This window comes from Leptosomus discolor, chromosome 9, assembly GCF_034619465.1.
Source record: "Leptosomus discolor isolate bLepDis1 chromosome 9, bLepDis1.hap2, whole genome shotgun sequence".
In the NCBI taxonomy this organism is placed as follows: domain Eukaryota; kingdom Metazoa; phylum Chordata; class Aves; order Leptosomiformes; family Leptosomidae; genus Leptosomus; species Leptosomus discolor.
In genome coordinates, this window is record NC_141399.1 from 308,777 (window position 1) to 327,077 (window position 18,301).

Genomic DNA, 18,301 nt, shown 5'->3' on the forward strand with positions numbered 1-18,301 from the left:
CACCAGCGCCTCCGCCCGCTCCCGCAGGGGGGGACCCCCAGGCCGCAGAGGGACACGCACACCACCACACACACACACACACCACACCACCCCCCCACCCCCCCCCGCCCACCAGGCCGCAGGGGGACGAGCCGCTGCGCGAGGGCCTCCGCGCGGCCGCGGGGGGCGGGGCCGCGGAGGGGCCGCGCGGCGGCTGAGGGAGCCGCGGCTGAGGGAGCCGCGGCTCGCGCCGCTGTCGGCGCGGGGCGGCGCCTCCCGCCATTTCCGCCCGGCGGCGCAGGGGAGCGGGCCCGGGCCGCCGCCATGCCGATGAAAGGCCGGTTCCCCATCAGGCGGACGCTGCAGTATCTCAGCCAGGGCGACGTCATCTTCAAGAGCTCGGTGAAGGTGATGACCGTGAACTACAACACGGCGGGAGAGCTGAGCGAGGGGGCGAGGTGAGCGCGACGGGGGGGCGCGGGGCGGTCGGCGCCTTCGGCGGAGACCTCGCGGGCGGCCACGCCATCCGCGGAGACATCGCGGCTTGCGCGTATGCGTTTCTCTCCTTCTTTCCAGGCGGTTTGTGTTTTTCAACATCCCCCAGATCCAGTACAAGAACCCCTGGGTGCAGATCATGCTGTTCCGGAACATGACCCCCTCGCCCTTCCTCCGGTTCTACCTGGGTAGGTGCCGCCGGACGGGACACCCGGCCTGCCCCGAAGCCGCCCGGCCCCGCCGCACCCCCCCCCCCCCCCCCCGAGCGGATCTCCCCGCGGGAGGCACCGGCGCAGCGGCGGTTCGGCCCTTGGCGCCCCCCGCCCCGCCCTGCGGGGGGAAGAGGGGGAAAAGGGGCTCCGTGTGTCAGCCCGGGGCCTGCGCTCACGGCCGCCGCCTCCCCACGCGAGGCTTTGCTGCTCGGCTGCAGCACCGCCTTGCACGTAACCGTAATGGAGAAGCAGGTGCCTTGGTTCTGTGCGTTTAAAACACAAAACACGGTAGGGAAGGGGGTGCTGGTTGATGTACTGTTACACACCTTTCTTGACAGACAATGGAGAACAAGTTTTGGTTGACGTGGAAGATAAAACCAACAAAGAGATAACTGAGCACATTAAAAAACTCTTGGGGAAAAGCAAGTAAGTAACACTTAATAAGCTAAAGTACAGTGTAGCGTACATCATTGTACAACCAGTGCAAACTCTTGCCAGGTATATAGAAGTACCACTTTTCCCAGACAAAATTGACACGAGCCACGTCAGGTCCACAAGCTAGAAACTGTAAATCCATCCTATTGGTGAATTTGGTCCAGGGAAGGGAAAGGAAATCTTGCTGTTTAGGCTCCCAATACTAACCAACATCTATCTTCTAGAGAAACACTTGAAAAAGAGGAAAGAGAAAGGAAAAAACTATCACATCCAGCAACTTTTGGGCCCAAGAAGTATCATCTGCGAGAATGCATGTGTGAAATTGAAGGCCAAGTTCCCTGCCCTGCTTTTGTGCCACTGCCCAAAGAGATGAGGGGAAAATACAAAGATGCTATGAAAAACGAAGCAGAAGCCTGATATCTGGAGTCCTGCAGTTGTTTTTCCTCAGGGCTGGATGATCAAGGTACTTCAGTGAGAGACAGGAGCTAACAGCAAGTTCATATAATACAGACAACCTTGTCTCAGAAGTCTTACAGCTGCTTCAAGAATAATTAAAGTGAAAAATAAATAAAAGTTAAAAAGAAACCCAGCTTTTTTTGGTGCCAGTTTTACAAAGGATTACAGTTAACACAGCATGAATGGAAAACAGAATGACTGGAGCCCTATGTCCTACTCATGCCTGCATGTAGAAGGTTATGGCAAAAAACAAGATCATATTTGCTTTGAGATAGAGACTCGACTAAAAACTTAATCTATCTTAGAAGCAGCACAGAATTGCACAGTTCGTAGCAAATAGTGTAAGGGTTGCTGCTGGTTTAGCACAAGACAGATGACATGTACCTGCTCAAGTGGATCCAGAGAAGGCCACAAAGATGATCAGGGGGCTGGAGCAGCTCCGCTGTGAGGACAGGCTTAGAGGGTTGGGGTTGTTCAGCCTGGAGAAGGCTCCAGGGGGGACCTTATAGCGACCTTGCAGTGCTGAAAGGGGGCTCCAGGAAATGTGGGGAGGGACTCTTTGTCAGGGAGGGAAGTGATAGGACAAGGGATAACGGCTTCAAACAGAAAGAGGGAAGATTTAGATTAGATATTAGGAGGACATTCTTCCCTGTGAGGGTGGTGAGACCCTGGCACAGACTGTCCAGAGCAGCTGTGGCTACCCCCTCCCTGGCAGTGCTCAAGGCCAGGCTGGATGGTGCTTGGAACTGGATGAACTCTAAAGTCCCTTCCCACCCCAAACTCTTCTGTGATTTCCATCTTGTACTAACTGAAGGCAGCCAAGTGGTAACATAACTCCAGGCTCAAACTCCAGCATGAATTTTCTTAATTTAGTTACCACTCAGAAACAATTAATTACAACGAGATCCAACTTGCTGATGACACTGCAGCTCTGAGAAGCACTGATCAAGAATAGCAGCAATGGAGGAGAACATGTAAGTTAGTATTCAAAAGATACGCTTTAGTTATCTTTATCATTCTTCAGAAAAAAATTAAAACTACTCTTATAACAATTTCCTAAACAGTCTTCCTTTTAAAAAATAAAACGTACAAAGGGGAATTGTGTCTAGATTTATCAACTTCCAGCGAATTCTAGTGAGGAAGTCCATTATGCTTCAAAGTCCAGTGCTGCTGTGTAACTCTTACTTCAAATGTTCCTGCTAAAAAAAAAAACCCTTCTAAATCATCATAGCTTCTGCCTCACCAAACAATTACACTACACCTATAACAGTATATAAAAATATGATAGATTGCACTGTATTGCTTGGAATTTGGTAATTGCACATACCTTTAATCAGGCTTTTATATGCAAATTACTACAGAAATTCAGCATTTCTGTGCTAACAGTCAAGTACAAAATTTCGCACCAATTCAAGCATTCTGTAAAAACTGTCAAGGACGAACACAGCACAAAATAAACATGTTGTTTTATTTCATCTCTGTTTACAAAGTCCCTACAGAGCACTGCATGCAGTTTTAACAAAGTCAACGCTAGTTATTTACTGAGCTTTAGGGTTAAAGGTGTCTCATTCTGTTGTGCCTTGTGAGCCTCACAGCAGGCCAAACACCTTGGAGATGACTTTAGTATCAGATGTCTCGTCTATCACATGTAACACTGACAAAGATCATGAGGTATGCTAGTCCATTATCTGCTTGTAAAAAATACATTAGTACGTGTACAATAAGGATACTTTAATTGTTAGTGCATTTGACTGAAAATACAAACAAGGCAGGATAGTTGCAACAAGGAAAAAACACTTTTAAAATGTGAAAGCTGAAGCCACTGAAACATTTTTTTTCATGATACAAAAAAGCTTTGGGTTACAGTACAGGCAACAATCCTCTCGACTAGCAAACGTGTCTGTCTTAAATAACTACCTTACACTATTTCTGTCAAAACAAGCAATTCCAGGGATTATGTTTAGCTATCTTAACTTGTATGCTTTTCTGCCTGTGTAAATCTGGTGCCACAGTGCACGATTTGTTAGCTTATGACCTTCCAGAATCCTCTGTTCTTCATTTCACTTGGTGCAAAACACCCCTCAGGGACTCAATCAACTCCAGTAAAACATCTCAGTATAAAAAACTTCATGGTCTTAAGACAACCTGTTCTGCACACCTTTCAACTTCAGATTTAGGCTACAGTACAAAGAATATCAGCTGTCCTGAACTGGCTGCTGTATGTTATTTTCAGCAGTTACTAGTGCTATTCAGTGAGGATATAGGTGGTTTGGTTTTTTAAACAACAGTTCCACAAGTCCCTACCTCCACTTCTTTACGGCAAAATAAAACTAGAGTTCCTGCTCTACTAAAGAGGTAGCGTAATTATTTGTGTCTCTAAAGTATATGCAATGTGTGGGTTACAGCTACACTGCTCTGTATTATATCAGAGATGTAGTTAAAAGACTTGTCCCACTCCATAAAAGGTTACACTTCTGAGTAAGCCCACACTTATTAGTGCTATACACTGTGATCTGCCTGACTTTCCTCTATTTCAGCTTTAAATAAATACACTCTTTAGCTGTAACTCCTCCCCACCACCCTTTCAAACACTGATGCCCAACGGTGGACTTCTGCCTTTCAAAGATAAAAATCAAAGCAGCTCAGGCTCCATCTTTTACAAAGACACAGGCTGACCTAACCCTGAAGTGCTCCTGCGTTTCTGACGCCCATCTTCAGGAGCCCAGCTCTAAGCCCTCCTGCATCACAGGTGCTGGCCGTCACCTAGTCCTCACCCAGAGCACAGGATCACCAGACAACTCCAACTTGGAGCTTCTTATTGAAGACGGACACGCCAGATGCTCCCAACTTCTGAGGGGACTCAAACATGAAAGAGAATTGCTATTTGGCACAATCGCAGCCACAAACTTTGTCTCCCAGCTTGCACAGAATGCCAGTTCAGTGACACTTCAGCTCTCCATCGTAAACAAGATTTTTGTTCCTTGAATGCTACAAAATGAGGGTTCCAGTCTCACAGATAGAGCAAACATGATCATTCTGTCACCCAGAGAATTTAAAGGAATGTGTACATTCTGTAAGGTAATTAGGAATTGGAGGGTCACCCTTTGCATTACAGTTTGAAATAGTGTTGGCCCGATGTTCTTCTCCCTGGAAATGAGCAGGTACTTGTTCCCTCACAAGCAGGTTTCTGAAGCCAGCATGGCTCTTTCTATTCACTGTAGTTTGTGCTCAGGGCAAATGGGAAACTAGAAGTGATGAAAAGACAGCATCCAAATTTTACTTGGGAATTTCTATAAACTCAATAAAAAGTTACTTATATTAAGATCAATTATAAAGTTCTTGTCTTAAAATCCCTTTTATGTATTGTATTAGCATTGCACAGAATTGACCTTCAAGTCTGTGTGTCTGCACCTCAAAGAATCACAGCAGCCTTTTAACAGCACTTTCTCGTAACACCGTTAAGCAATTGAGCTAGCCTGTAACACCGCCTTGCGTCATTACCAGAGCATGCAGTCATCTCTCTTTAGCCAAAGCCCCACTTGAAAGGCCAATGCTACAACAGAAAGGGGGAAAGACGACAAACCAACATTGCATCCATTTCCAAATCACAGTTCCCTATCAGCATTCAACCACTTGCACCAACATAAGCAGACAGTAAGACCAGTTAGCAGTAGAAGAGTGTTGTAACAAGTTATTTTAACAATTCTTAGTATAAGCATTTGAGACCAGCAGCATACTTCAGTAATTCTCTCTTCAAGACTGAGTAGTAGTGGAAATGCCTAATTGAAAGTGCGTAAAAGTCAAGATTCTCCCAATTCCCTCTTGTGATCTGTACTCCTGTTTGTATCTGCTCTTCCTTCTCATATTTAACAGCAGACTTAAACTAATCATTACACAGCCCTATTGCTGCTTCAGCAGTTGGATTTCTCCTTCTGCTTTGCTAACGTGCGCTTCAATTCCTTTAAGTTCTCTGTCAGTACCTCCACCTCATCCATTCGTCCACTATGTTTGGCGTCAAATATATAAGCTTTGATATTATCTATCTGTTGGAGAAGCAGCTCTTCCTCTATAGCCTCCTCTCCAGAGATCTCACTGCCATCCTCCACTTCAAAGGGATTTGTAGAGGATCCCTCTTCAAATGGATTCCCAGAACTCCAACTGCCCCCAGGCTTTTGAAAGGGACTTTCATCATCCTCTTCAAAAGGGTTCAAAGTACTGCCAGGTGCTCCATCAGTTTGTTCACCCTCCTCCTCATTTTCAAAGGGATTATATTCTTTTTTAACCCTTTGCAGAGCTGTGTTGGAGAAAGAAACCACTGGAGAAGTGTCTTTGGCTAATGGGTTAGGACCTTCCTCTGACTGAGGGGTATCTGCTTCATCTTCAAAGGGGTTTAGACAGTCCACCTGATCTTGGCCTTTTTCACACTGTGGGACATTCTGGGGTTTGAGCATAAAGATCAAGTGCTCTTTAGCTGGCAGCTGCTCAACAGCAGGAGTTTCAAAACTTGGGTCCCCTTTGATCTTGGTAGTATCCAAATCCAATGCATGTGCTGTCAAGTTCCAGTTCTCTTTTGCAACTTCATGCTGATGCTGCTTGACTTCTCTGAAGTCTAAGGAGCATGTCCTTGAGTGCCGAGACAGGAATTTGTGGTGTTCCCTTTCCCACTCTTTTTCACAAAGGACCTGAAGTTCCTCCCTCTGCATCTCTTCCTCTTCTGCCTGTTTTTTAGAAAGCTCAATAGCTTTCAGAGTTTGTTGTTGATCATATTCATCCTGAAGTTGCTGCAGGTTCTCTTGCAACGTATGGACCTCGTCTATCCTGTTAGCTGCCTTTGCTTGCTTAATAAAGGACGTGATATTGTCAATCTGCTGAAGAAGCGGGTCTGCTATCTCTGTCTCTCTCGATATGCTAGATGTGGGTAACCAGCCTTCAGATTTCCTGACTGTTCCTTTTTTCAGGCGAGTTGCATCACCATTAACTGCGGCTGCAGATCTGTAGATACAGTCTTTCTGCTTTTCCTCTTGTTTTCCATGTGTTTCAAGAGCCACCTAAAACAAAAAACATGTAGTAAGAGAACACCATGAGCTTGAAAAATTCTAAGTATCCGCAAGTGCAAGAAGTTGTACAAGCTGATCTTAAGACATTGCTGGTTGTCACTGAAAGGGATCAGCTGCATTTTTGGTTACTTTGCAGAAAATCATAATATTACCTAAATGCTTCCCTTCAGTTTGTTTGTGATGATATTGATCAAAACCCCATGACATCTGCCTCTACAAACTCGAGGGCAAGTAGCTACATGCTTTATGTAGAGCAAGAAAATGCCTAATGCAGCTGTGCAGAGTGTGGTCTGGATTGATCTGGACAGTAACGGTATCTGTAGCGGAACATCAGTGTTAAAGGCCACTGATGTCATCAGCTTTTGGAGTGCAACAATTCTTATTTCTCAACTTCTACCTCAAGATAAAGCTGGCTTAGTTTACAATTGATGATGTTCTCTCTCCTAACTGGAAAAAAACCCTCTCTGAAGAGGCATCCTTATTCTAGTATGTCCTTTTCCACCACCAAAAGAAGTCTCCAAATTCTACTTGTGCAAATGAACTCCAGAACACAATCTGAAAATCCACGTGAGCTAACATACTTCATTTAGGACTTGCGCTGTGTGCACTGCAGTAGAAACAGCATGTGCAACCAAGTCACTGCGGCTATAGAAGCGTTCAGCTGCTCAGTACACACCTCCTTATGTTCTGGACAGAACACCATGGTGGTGTTACATGAACCCCTGACAAGGTGTTTGGAGCGATCTGCATAAAACAATGAAAAACTGAAATCCAGTGTCCAAGGCAGCTATTCATACACACACAGCTACTATGCTTAAGCCCTTGAAGGAGGCCCTGATACAAGATACAGTAGATAGTAACAAGACTTACCATATGCAGTCTTCTCTTCTTCAGTTCTTCATACTTCTCTTTGGTCGGCAGGGACATGAGGCCAAGCAGTTTCTCCTGGCAAAAATTGAAATATTTGCAGTGTTGCTTACAGGCATTCAGCCAATTTTCAAGTACTTGAGAAGAGAGATACCACCAACAGAACACCCCCCCACAAACAGGAGGTACCTCTACACCACAGTTGCTGCTGCACGTCTGAGCACATCTCTGCTGCCACAGCTATGCTGCTGTCTAGGCCCATACCCCAGCAAGGGACACACATTCTCTTAGGTCCCTACACGCAGCGCTGCTCTAGCAGTATGCCAGCCGGCCCACTTAAGGCTACCATCAGTCATCAGGGGAACTACAGAAACAGGCAGAACTAAACCTCCTCTCAAAACCATTTCAAACCACGGGGATGCCTGGCAAAGACAGCACTATCTAAAATTTACATTCAGCTCATAACGTATGCTCCATTTACCTGAACGAAAAGCGTGGCTGAGTATCTTATCATCCTCTGAAGTTGTAGTGCTTTAGGATGAGGCTGGGGATCTTCATGCAAGCCTAGACTCAAAATCTTCTTACTAAATCAAAGCACATATAGGCGCATCAGTTCAAAAACAAGGGCCAGCAAAAATGCAACAGAAGGGGAGAAAGACCGTATTGGATGAAAATTTTCTGATGCTCTTTTAGGTAAACGGTTTTGGCTATTACAAGTTTATGACTTTCCACTCACACCTTTTTTTTTTTAAAAAAAATCCCAACAAACAAACAAAAACCCCCTAAACTGAAAAAACCCTGTGCCACTATTTGTTTCTTCTGTGCTTAGTTATTTCCATGGCAGAGGAACGCATGATTTTTAAGGCTGGAAAAGGAAGAAAAGGAAGTAGAAATTGATGGTGCACAGGAACAGGATCTTAACTTTTCACATGCATGTTACAACTGAGCAGACAAACTGATTATCTATATGAATATGCAGGTACATGCTACACAAGCATAGACACCAACAGTTGAGAAGAACTACAGAGAAGTTGTAACAGAGGGAGATACACACATGCTGGGGGCAGGGGGAAGAGAAATCTTCTTTTACCTTAAGGCATCTATAAATTCGTATACTTTTTGAATCTCCACCCTCAAGTCATTAGCATGTTCAAGACTGTAGGTTGTCTCCCCAGCACTAAAAAATAAATACAACTTTAAGTTATGCGTCCAGCTAGCAATACATACACACCAGACATTACCCCACGATGACCAACATTCAGCAACGGCAGAAGAGCTAACACTAAAGGGGTTGAATGATTTTATTTCAAGCTCGTTTTATTTATGATTATATTATTATTTACTATTATAGGAGAAACTGTATATTAACACAAGAATGCCATTCTACCGATAATATCTAAACCAGACACATACTTAGCAAATGCATCTATTTTGTGGTTTTTTTCCCCCCAGGTGATTAGGCGTGGAAAAAAAACACTGATTGAATAAGTAACTATACCATTAAAGTACAATAGTTATCCCTACTGCCGTTTGTCAGAAAACAAAAGCCTACAGCCCCACATGGGTGTAGTACTTAAGATGCCAGTAACCAACTGTCCACATGGGGACACAATCGATTATATGCACTTCACATGAGTCTCACATTTACTGATACAACAAATTAGGATTTAAGAGGGAAGACACTTCACCAGTTTTTAGCTTCCCTCTCCTTTTATATAACAAATATAAAAGCTAAGCATCACTCTCTCAAAAGCAGCTTCACTATCCGTATGATTCCAGTTTCTAGGACTCATTACTGGTCAGAAATCTTCTAACTCCATCACTCACTAAGCAGTCTGTTGTTCTCTGAGGTGTGCTGCATTATCCAGGACATTTGTATTTTACTTTTCTCCAGTTGCCAAGCCACATAACGCTAGCTCTCATGAAGTCAAGACAAAAAGCAGTAACAGCCTAGCATGTTTTTCGCCGTCTACACTTCTTCCTTCCTTTTGAGAGGTGTGTTTTTACAAAAATGTTTTTGTTACGATGACATGTTGAATGACAGCCTAATTCTTCTACAACCACCAGATCTAAAGGACAGGTACAGAAATGACTTGTTAACCTTAACTTCCCAAATGGACATGCTTCACGGTCCGAGACCAACGTGTGCACTTCTCTACTACACAAGCCAGAAGCATAACCTGACAGCCTCCTGCAGATGTTACTGGAGAGACTGAAGTTACCCCAGTGAGGGAATATTCCCGCAAGAAATTATGCGCAGTGTGCTATGTGAATGCTGCTTATCCACTGCAGCACAGGGCAGGCCAGCTAGCCTTAGAACAACTGTCAGGTGAAGGTGGCTTGCTTCACACAAGAGCAGATAAGAAGCACTCAAACAATCCTTTGCTGCTGGCACTACTGGGAAGCCACACTGTCCAGCCGAGGGCAGTCGTATCCTACTTCAACTGTGTGTAAGTGAGCCTCCTTGAAACAAGAGCTGTAGCCTTGTACTTCCTTTTTGCAAAGATGAGTTGTCCAAGTATGACAGTGGCGCCTCACTGGGGAGTGGCTTTAGAAGAAATGAATCCAGACCTTCTCTGTGTGCAATGTTACCATTAATAATTAATTCAGTACTACTTTGAAGAGCATCCAAAAAACAGATAATCTAACACTGCTTTTTCTTTTAATTCACATACTCTTGCAGCCTTAGCACTTCACTTCCTTACTCCTTCCCACGCTTTTGGGGAGGATAAATACATATATTCATAAACAAAATCAGCGAACAGTGCTTACTTTAGTGATTCTGCCATCCTTATGTATTCTGGCGCTTTCTGGTCAACCTTCTCCATGCAGAGTCGGAGTTTCTTGTTTAAAACAACAGGTATAAAAAAAGAACTTACATTAAAACACGAATGCAAGAACATGCTGACATGAACCTTTCATGCTGCCTGTGCGCATTCAAAGTTAATCGTGACGAAAGCCATTTAACTCTTCAGGATGGCAAGACCCTGCAGTTATTTCAGAACACAGATGGCATGGTCAGGAACAGAGAAAGACTCCCCGTACCCCTGCAAGGTGAATTTTAAATTCAGAAGCTGTTTTAAAGGATGACTTTGACAACTTCTAGCCTTAAATCTCTTCACGAAGAGCACCAACAGAAACTCCCATTAATACTAACCTGGGGGGTTGCAGACTCTACTGAAAAGATACCTGACAACAGTCAGTACCTGCTTTCAAAGCATATTTGAAGACAACGTTCCAGCCATACGCTGTTGATTGATACAGATGGTTCAAAAACACATCTGCCATCAGTGTGAGGACAAACAGTGCTGACAACATCAAGTCCTGTAGTTCCAGTGCAGCCCATCAACATAGTGCACAGCAGATCATTGTTTTAAACAAGAAATGTTCTGAGGAATCCCAGCTGACATAGTTCACAATTTTAAGAGAGGGACTTCTCAGAACCATTAGTTCCAGATGATCACAATGAAGATGTATCTTAAAACGATGTCTGAAGATATTGTAGGACATAAATACTATATGGCAACTGGCTCCATCATTTCACATATATCTTTGTTATGTGGCATAAAAACCCAACACAGCCTATTCTAACACAACTGAGTACAAAGTCATAAGTAAGAGCTTGGGCATGAGATAAGAAGCCAAAAAGTCAAGTAGTGACAACTACAGATACATACAGTGAGGAGGAAAGCAGCAGAGTCTGATTTACCTCATAGAGTTTCACAATCTCTGGAGTGTATTCTCTCTCATCAATCTGTTGTTCTCTTTTCAACAGGGTATCTTTGCAGTGCCGGCAACAACGGATTCGGTCATCATCCTTCTCATCCAGAACTGAGCTCACACTGCTTATGCTGCTAATGCTGCCACGGCGGGAGCCATGGACACTATTGGGTGAGGAGTTCGGGCTAGTGTGAGAACCCAAGGCCTCTTTGCTGGCACTAGTGAGTTTGCCTAAAAATTATACACAGGTAATTTTACAGTGACTGGAGAAGCCAACAGATTTTACCAATACAAACAAATTGCACTTAACAGAAACTTTACATTCAGGTAATATTACAAAGCCAAGTTGAAACAGTCTGCCGAAGACATGCAAGGGACCCACGACAGCCAAGACTGCAAGTGAGAATTTGGGTCTTCACTGTAAATCCCGCTCCACTCTAAAAGCAGCTAGCGAGCAGACTCCTGAGAACCACCGGCTTTGCTTACTCCTAGAAGCATTCTCGTGTCGTGGAAGAACAGGTACGTTAACACTGTCCGTGTTTTGTGCTCAAATGCACCAAAAAGCACAGTTAATGTCATTTATTTCCACAGAAAATACAGTCTCCTCTCCAATGCCCTAGATGAGGAAATTAAAGTCTGAAGGGTTTCTTAAAGGCTTGTGGATGAACTTCCTTAATGTCAGCGTTTGGACAACCACGGGCAAGACTGGAAATATACATGATAGTTTTAAATGTCAAGAACCTTGGCAGTTGTAATCCCTAAAGTTAATACCTTCACAGTTATGGCACTCAGTAGAGTAAGACACTACATATTAATTATATTTACCAGCAGTATATACTACTACTACTTCTAGTAACTTTTTCATTGTTATGTAATAGTTTCGAAGCTGAAGCAGGAGCAGAGACAAAGAATGGAGAAATCATTCTTACCCTGTTTTACAGACAAGTGTCTGCATGAAACTGAACAACACATTAAGGACCATGTTTTCCACACAGGCAGAATATTACCAGCAGCTTTTTTTTCTAACGGCAGAAAGCCAGGATGCAGTTAGCACCCCGAGTAGGCTAAGGATAGGAGGAATTACCACCACACACTGTACACTTACTTGCCAAAGGGAGACTGACAAGTTCCATGCATTTCTTGCACATAATTGACCCACAAAGGCGGCAGTGGTGACGCCGGTTTCGAATACTGAACTTATTGCCGCAGTCTGGGCAGAATGGAACATCCTGATCACTGACCCAAGGCACAATAGACTTCTCTATAGCTGTAATCGGGCAAGAGGGGAGGGAATACACACAACGTAAGGTATTCACTCAAGTAATTCCTCAGCTGGTTAAACTATAGGAGCAAATAGTCTGAGGTAAGCTCATACCAACCTCTCATTTTAGTTGACTCTGTGTTTGCTCTGTCAAACGACGTAAGCTAGTAGAAGATAAACAATACGCTCAAGAAAATCGTACTTTTGCAAGAGAAAACCCAACACAACCCAGCCCAACAAGAAAAAGAAACCCAGGATTTTTAAGAGAAAGGAGTCTCAGCCTGTTTTACACCAGATTCCTGCAACTTTCCTATTTATTTCTAATGCCGTATTCATAAAAGTAATGCTAAACAATGGCTGCAAAACCTGTACAAATCAGAGCATTTTGGATATAATCCTTACAGCATCCAACATTACTGCATCTGAGTCACTATATCATTGGTAGATTTTTGAAGAATGAGAAGCTGTAAGAATCATGACAAAAACATTAGTGAGAAATTTAGTAAAGTGAAAGATGGAGAAAAAATACAGAGAAACAGATGGTTCTTGAAGCACGTGGAAGTAGTATCTTCAACTTGAAAATAGTGCATAGAAACAGAAATGATATCCACAGTGCAGCATCAGACCAAACACAGTACTCAAGGATAATAAAGAGAAACAGTAATGTGTGAAAAGAGTCACAGTTTAATATCCTTTGTGAAGTGCACTGCGAGATAAATGTGCACACTTCATGCTAAAATAGGAATTTTATTTTAATCTAGAAAACATTCAGAAGGCTGGAATATTAAAAAGCAGCAAATTTACCTTTTCTAACCTGATTATTAATTTATTGACTTCAACTACATAGTGGTCAATCCTGGCTGCTCTGTGTTTCTTGAAATCAGAAAGATGGCTTCTCATAGCACCTAGAGAGCGAGCAGAAAGTTTTCACAGTCATCCAGGTGTTCTGTATGGATTTAAATGCCTCTTGAAAGATAGCTGTCTCTTCACCATTTATTTCTTATGCTCAAATCAAATGTTAAACACATTAGAATCCTACACCACTGGTGCTGCTCTAAGTAAAACACGCAGGTTAAAGCCTAATCTCCAGGCTAGCAATAAACAGTGTTTTATTTCTACTACAGAAAACAACAGGCACTGAGTTAAAGAGAACATCTGCAACAAGGTTTTTTTTTCCGTTGCCATCCCTCAGTCACATTTGGCAAGCTATTATCAACTAGTAGTATTCTCAAAACCAGCTCCCTTTAGTTTCCCAGCCATGTGTTGAATGAAGGGAAGAGACAGGTCTACACAACAGCAATTTCTTTTTCAGTCTTCTGATCATCCTTCCACCTTTGGAGTCCAAATCAAATCCTTGATCACACTTCAGATTTACATCAAACTGATCATCAAGTATACAAAAGAACAATACAGTGTCTATTTAAGAAATGTACAATTCATACTCAACAATGTTGGGTTTGAGTTTAAGTTTTGATCCTTTGCATAGTAAGATGAGCCAGACCAAAAAAAAAAAATCTATCTTCTGGCTGGTAGAACACAAAAATAGATGTTGCTTTTTGATACTACCTATGTTAAGAGTAACAATGTCACTTCTCCATGCTAATGAAAACAAAAAGCCTCCAAAGCTGAATTCATAGGAATTAAAAGGCCCCTCTGGGTAACTGAATTCAGCTGCTGCTCTGGAGACATCACACAGTCCCTTTCAAAACCGCACCAAATCCCACCCAAAAATCTGAAAAGTTTATCTTCTCTGCTCTGATCAGAAGACAGTTCTCACTTCTCTAATGTTCAGAAACCTTATGCTCGTTCGCTGCCTAAATTTATTCTTAGCTAACATTTATACCATCATTGTTGCCGAAATGGTTACAAAGTGAAAAGTATAGTAATCTACAGAGCTCAGACCCTGCAGACCCAAAGGACTACATCCTAGTCTGTCAGCAGCACAGGGGAAACTTTCCCAGGATCCACCAGAGAGGGTACTGCCTCCTCCCCCCAAAAGAGCCATAATATTTCAGTAATTGTAAGAGGCAACTTCCAGTAGCAGTATTTGTAATTACAGGCTCAGTCAACTTGTCCTTGAAAGTCTACAAATGCAGATTTAGAGAGAGGTGGGTTTGGGGGGTTTTGTGTGTGGTTTTTTGCTTGTTTTTCTTTAAGTAAACCTCAAATCCATAGAAAAAAAATAAAGAGTTTAAAATCAATGGACAAACCTTTCGTCAGACACTTAAACTATCAATGACTAAGTGTAACTGAAAAGCTGGAGATTTTATACAGCTACAGCTTAATAATTAATTAATGGATTATCTGTTTTGTAAAAAGCCACAAGATGGTTGCAGACACCTCACCAAAGCTAGATGCAAAGAGGTAAACACATGTCCAGCAGGCCTCAACAGCTCACGGCACAGTGATAAGAAACAGCTCTCCTCCTTTCGAGGTTAGTTGGGGTACTGATTCTATACATTTCCCCCCTGCTCCATTATCTGCATTTTCCCCATCACCCCACACAACGTAGGCAGGCTGCACAAAGTCAATATGCAAACCATAACCCCATGCTACAGCAAATGAACCGCAATACAGACACAATTCCGTGCAACTTCAGCAGTACTGTATTAAGAGTGAAAAAAAAGTTATCCCCGCTGCATATCACTTCCTAGCTCTCCTACCTACTTCCTGGGGCTCCCACATGTATGGATCTACTCCACCATAGCTGAATGACTCGTATCGTTCCTGAGATCCAGAATCAGTTCTGTCATCTCCTTCTTGTTTCAGCAATTTCTTCTTTGCTCTTTTGGCCTTCTGGACTAGATCTGAAAAAGATAAACCCAAGTTATCAAAAGTGGAAGGCAGTCACCAAATATTTGTCACATGAAACCAGTACGGAATATTCTTCATCTTTTAGCACAAGTCTTTTCCTTGATGCCAAGTTTATCCTCAACATGTCCTGTTTAGAACCAGAATGCAGTTCAGAGAATGACAGGTGACATGAAATGCTCTTTGTTATCTGCCATGAAGCAGCACTACGGTCCTAATGACAAGACAGTAGTTTTATACACTCCATTCAGGGACTTCACTGTGAACCAGCAAGCTGTTTTAAACTATGGGACCCATTTCACAACGTTATGGGACATCATATAGATAATATTTTAATTGTCTTAATCCCTAATGATTTTCTTAGCATTCAAGGATGGTCAATACTTTCTTTGCCTTGTTGCACAAACTACAAACTAAGAATTTCAGTGTGCTTGTACACATAAATAATTTCAAAAGTATTAAACAGCCCACTGCATTATCTCATATGAACGCTAGCGAGAGGAGGGCAGTCTCCTGGGCCAAAACCAACCAGGAACTTGAAGCTTCATAGCTTTTACTGCCCTTGCAGCTACGTTGCTCTCTGGATGCTAGCAGAAGTTCAGGGTACTACTTTTCTTGACAAACACATCCAGTATCTCCTTGAACTAGATCTTTTATACATCAAGCTTTCTAACAAGCTGCTGGGAACCATAAGCTGGCATGTCCCTTCATATTTCCGATTTCCTTATTTAGTGTCCAAAATACTGGAGCTTCCACTTTGACCTTACTGCAGTCTGTCCCCCGAGCTTCAGACACTAGGGCTGCACCAGCAGGCCCCTCCTGCAGACATCATACTTCCTAGCAGTTTTTCAGCTACCTCCCAAAATGACACTCAGTGATATAAAACACACTTCTCAACAAAACTGTGTCAGGCTAGCAAGGGCTTTGCCAGCACTGTATCATCTAAGAAACAGGATTTCTCCTCCCCCCACCTACTCCCAAGCCAGCACAGCAAATGCCAGGTAGACACTGCAGTTTCTTAAATGAAGTTTACACTACCTAAATAGAAAATATATTTGCACTCGAAACTTTGAAAGTCTGATATACTAAAAAAAGAAGTTAGGAAGCCTCATGGCTTTGCCACAGACACAGAAGCTTTTCAAGCAAGCTTCATAAACTCGTTGGCCATAAAGTCAAACTTAACCACCTCAGTATGACTCAACTGAAGTAGTAAGATAATTTATAAGCATTTCTAGAACTCCACAATTAGGATAGTTGGAGTCCAGCAGAAAGTTGTGCAGCCTCTTGTGATGCACAGTGTAAACACTAGTCCCTAAACCAGGTAATTTAAGTAGGTGATTCTGCTGGCCTTCCTTCTTGTAAAAGGGACTTCACTGGATAGACCTTGACATGAATAACTGGGACAGAAAGTAAGCAGACAAAACCAACGTTTTTTATGCAAGAACACACATGAAAGGCGGCCTAAGAAGTCACAGTACACCACTTCAGATTAAAAGAACACCAGAGAGAACAAAATCAAGATGCAGGTGTTCTGTGTTAAATAAAAGCAGCATTTGGGAAATCCTACCCAATTTGTTGGTTTCGTTCCTCTTACCACAATGAATACCATATTGTTGTTCCAATTTAAATGCTCCATGGAAACATCTGTGATTCAGCTCTTACAGCACTGTACCCAGGATGAGAACAGGGCTGCAGTACTGACCAGCCTACATTCACTGCCCGAGAAAAGTGCAGCGCTGAGCCAAGAAGCAGCCAAACCAACCGAAAGCAACTTAAAAGATTCATGAGACATTCAACTGCGCTACCCTTAAGGCAGGCTTGTTAAAAACACAAGCTTCTCACTGAAAAGAGACTTTTGAAGTAATCATCAATCTCGGGGGGGGGGGGGGGGGGGGGGGGGAGAAAAGAAAGAGAAAAAAATAAAAAAGGAAGAAAAGGAAGAGTAAAAATCCAAGACTGCGAGGCCACTCTCTCTAGTATAATAAACAAAACCATAAAGATTTTTGCAGGGAACACACAGAATTATTTTGCACATTTTTTTCTCAATGTAAAATGACACTGTGTACGCAAGAGTGTTAAAAAAGGGAAATATTTTAGTTAAACAGAACCCAAAGGGATTTTTCAAACACCAGTAAAAGCTGGTAATCCATAGCACAACCCCGGGACACTCCCAGCATCTACTGCCAGCTCCGACACCCACGTTCTTTTCCATCTTTTCCCACCAACAACCTTCCTTAACTTTAAGCGTTAACAGCAACTATCTAGTTTTATCTACTGTCGGAACAAGGAATTAATGACTCGGTACCTGGCAACTCCCAATGATTCCAAATACTCTGTAAAAGTCTTCAAGTACTGGGAATAGTGTAAAAATTATGCCTTGGCCTGAAGTAACCTATAGGAAAACGCAGCCCCGTACCTCACTCGTAACTCACTTCAGCACGTGTTTCAGCGTTCTCAGGCACTCGGACAGACCCGCAGCACAAGCAGCTGTCCCCGCGCGGAGTTCTACGCGGCAAAAGCGAGCGCCCTACCCCAGCCGCCACGCCGCTTACTTCTGAGCTGTCCCCTGACGTCCCTGTCCTCACTCGAGTGCTCGTCTTCATAGTGCGCCTGAAGCTGGTAGAACGACTGGAGATCCTTCAGGCAGAGCGGGCACAGGAAGCCTTCCCGCATCTCCCCCGGGTCTCCGAAGGGCGGCGGGCAACCGGAGGCCATGGCGGCCGGGCCGCCGGCGAGCGGCGCTCGCTCCGCGGTTTCAGCGGCGGCGCAGCGGCACGGGGCACGGCCGACTCGCAGAGACGAAGCGCAGGGGGCGACAGTACGACGGCGGCATCATCCTTCACGGCCTTCTGAAAGAAACCCGAGCGGCGGCGTCGGGCGGGCGGCGCGGCTTCACCTCACGCCCGCCCTGGCCCCCACGCGGCGCGGCGGGCGCCCACGCCGAGGCCCCGGGCGGGGCGGGCGACGCGTCCCGCCGCTCCGCATGCGGCACCCGCTCGGGCGGCGGC

General features: G+C 43.9%; 2 protein-coding genes across 2 annotated transcripts; one reads left to right on the forward strand and one right to left on the reverse strand.

Moving 5' to 3' along the window:
• The first annotated feature begins 287 nt into the window (after positions 1 to 287).
• Positions 288 to 1,710, forward strand: MRPS25 (mitochondrial ribosomal protein S25). The gene is made up of 4 exons (XM_086470284.1): positions 288 to 437; positions 556 to 662; positions 1,025 to 1,112; positions 1,346 to 1,710. The coding sequence occupies exons 1-4, from the start codon at positions 304 to 306 to the stop codon at positions 1,536 to 1,538; spliced, it is 522 nt and encodes a 173-aa protein (XP_086326410.1). The 5' UTR covers positions 288 to 303; the 3' UTR covers positions 1,539 to 1,710.
• Positions 1,711 to 3,023: 1,313 nt separating this feature from the next.
• On the reverse strand, positions 3,024 to 18,008 carry RBSN (rabenosyn, RAB effector). The gene is made up of 11 exons (XM_009951165.2): positions 17,846 to 18,008; positions 15,146 to 15,289; positions 13,287 to 13,387; positions 12,601 to 12,646; positions 12,327 to 12,488; positions 11,211 to 11,452; positions 10,274 to 10,344; positions 8,592 to 8,678; positions 7,983 to 8,085; positions 7,505 to 7,579; positions 3,024 to 6,625 (listed from the first exon to the last, which is right to left on the reverse strand). Exons 1-11 carry the CDS (start codon positions 18,006 to 18,008, stop codon positions 5,489 to 5,491), a joined length of 2,331 nt encoding a protein of 776 aa, XP_009949467.1. The 3' UTR covers positions 3,024 to 5,488.
• Between the last annotated feature and the right edge of the window lie 293 nt (positions 18,009 to 18,301).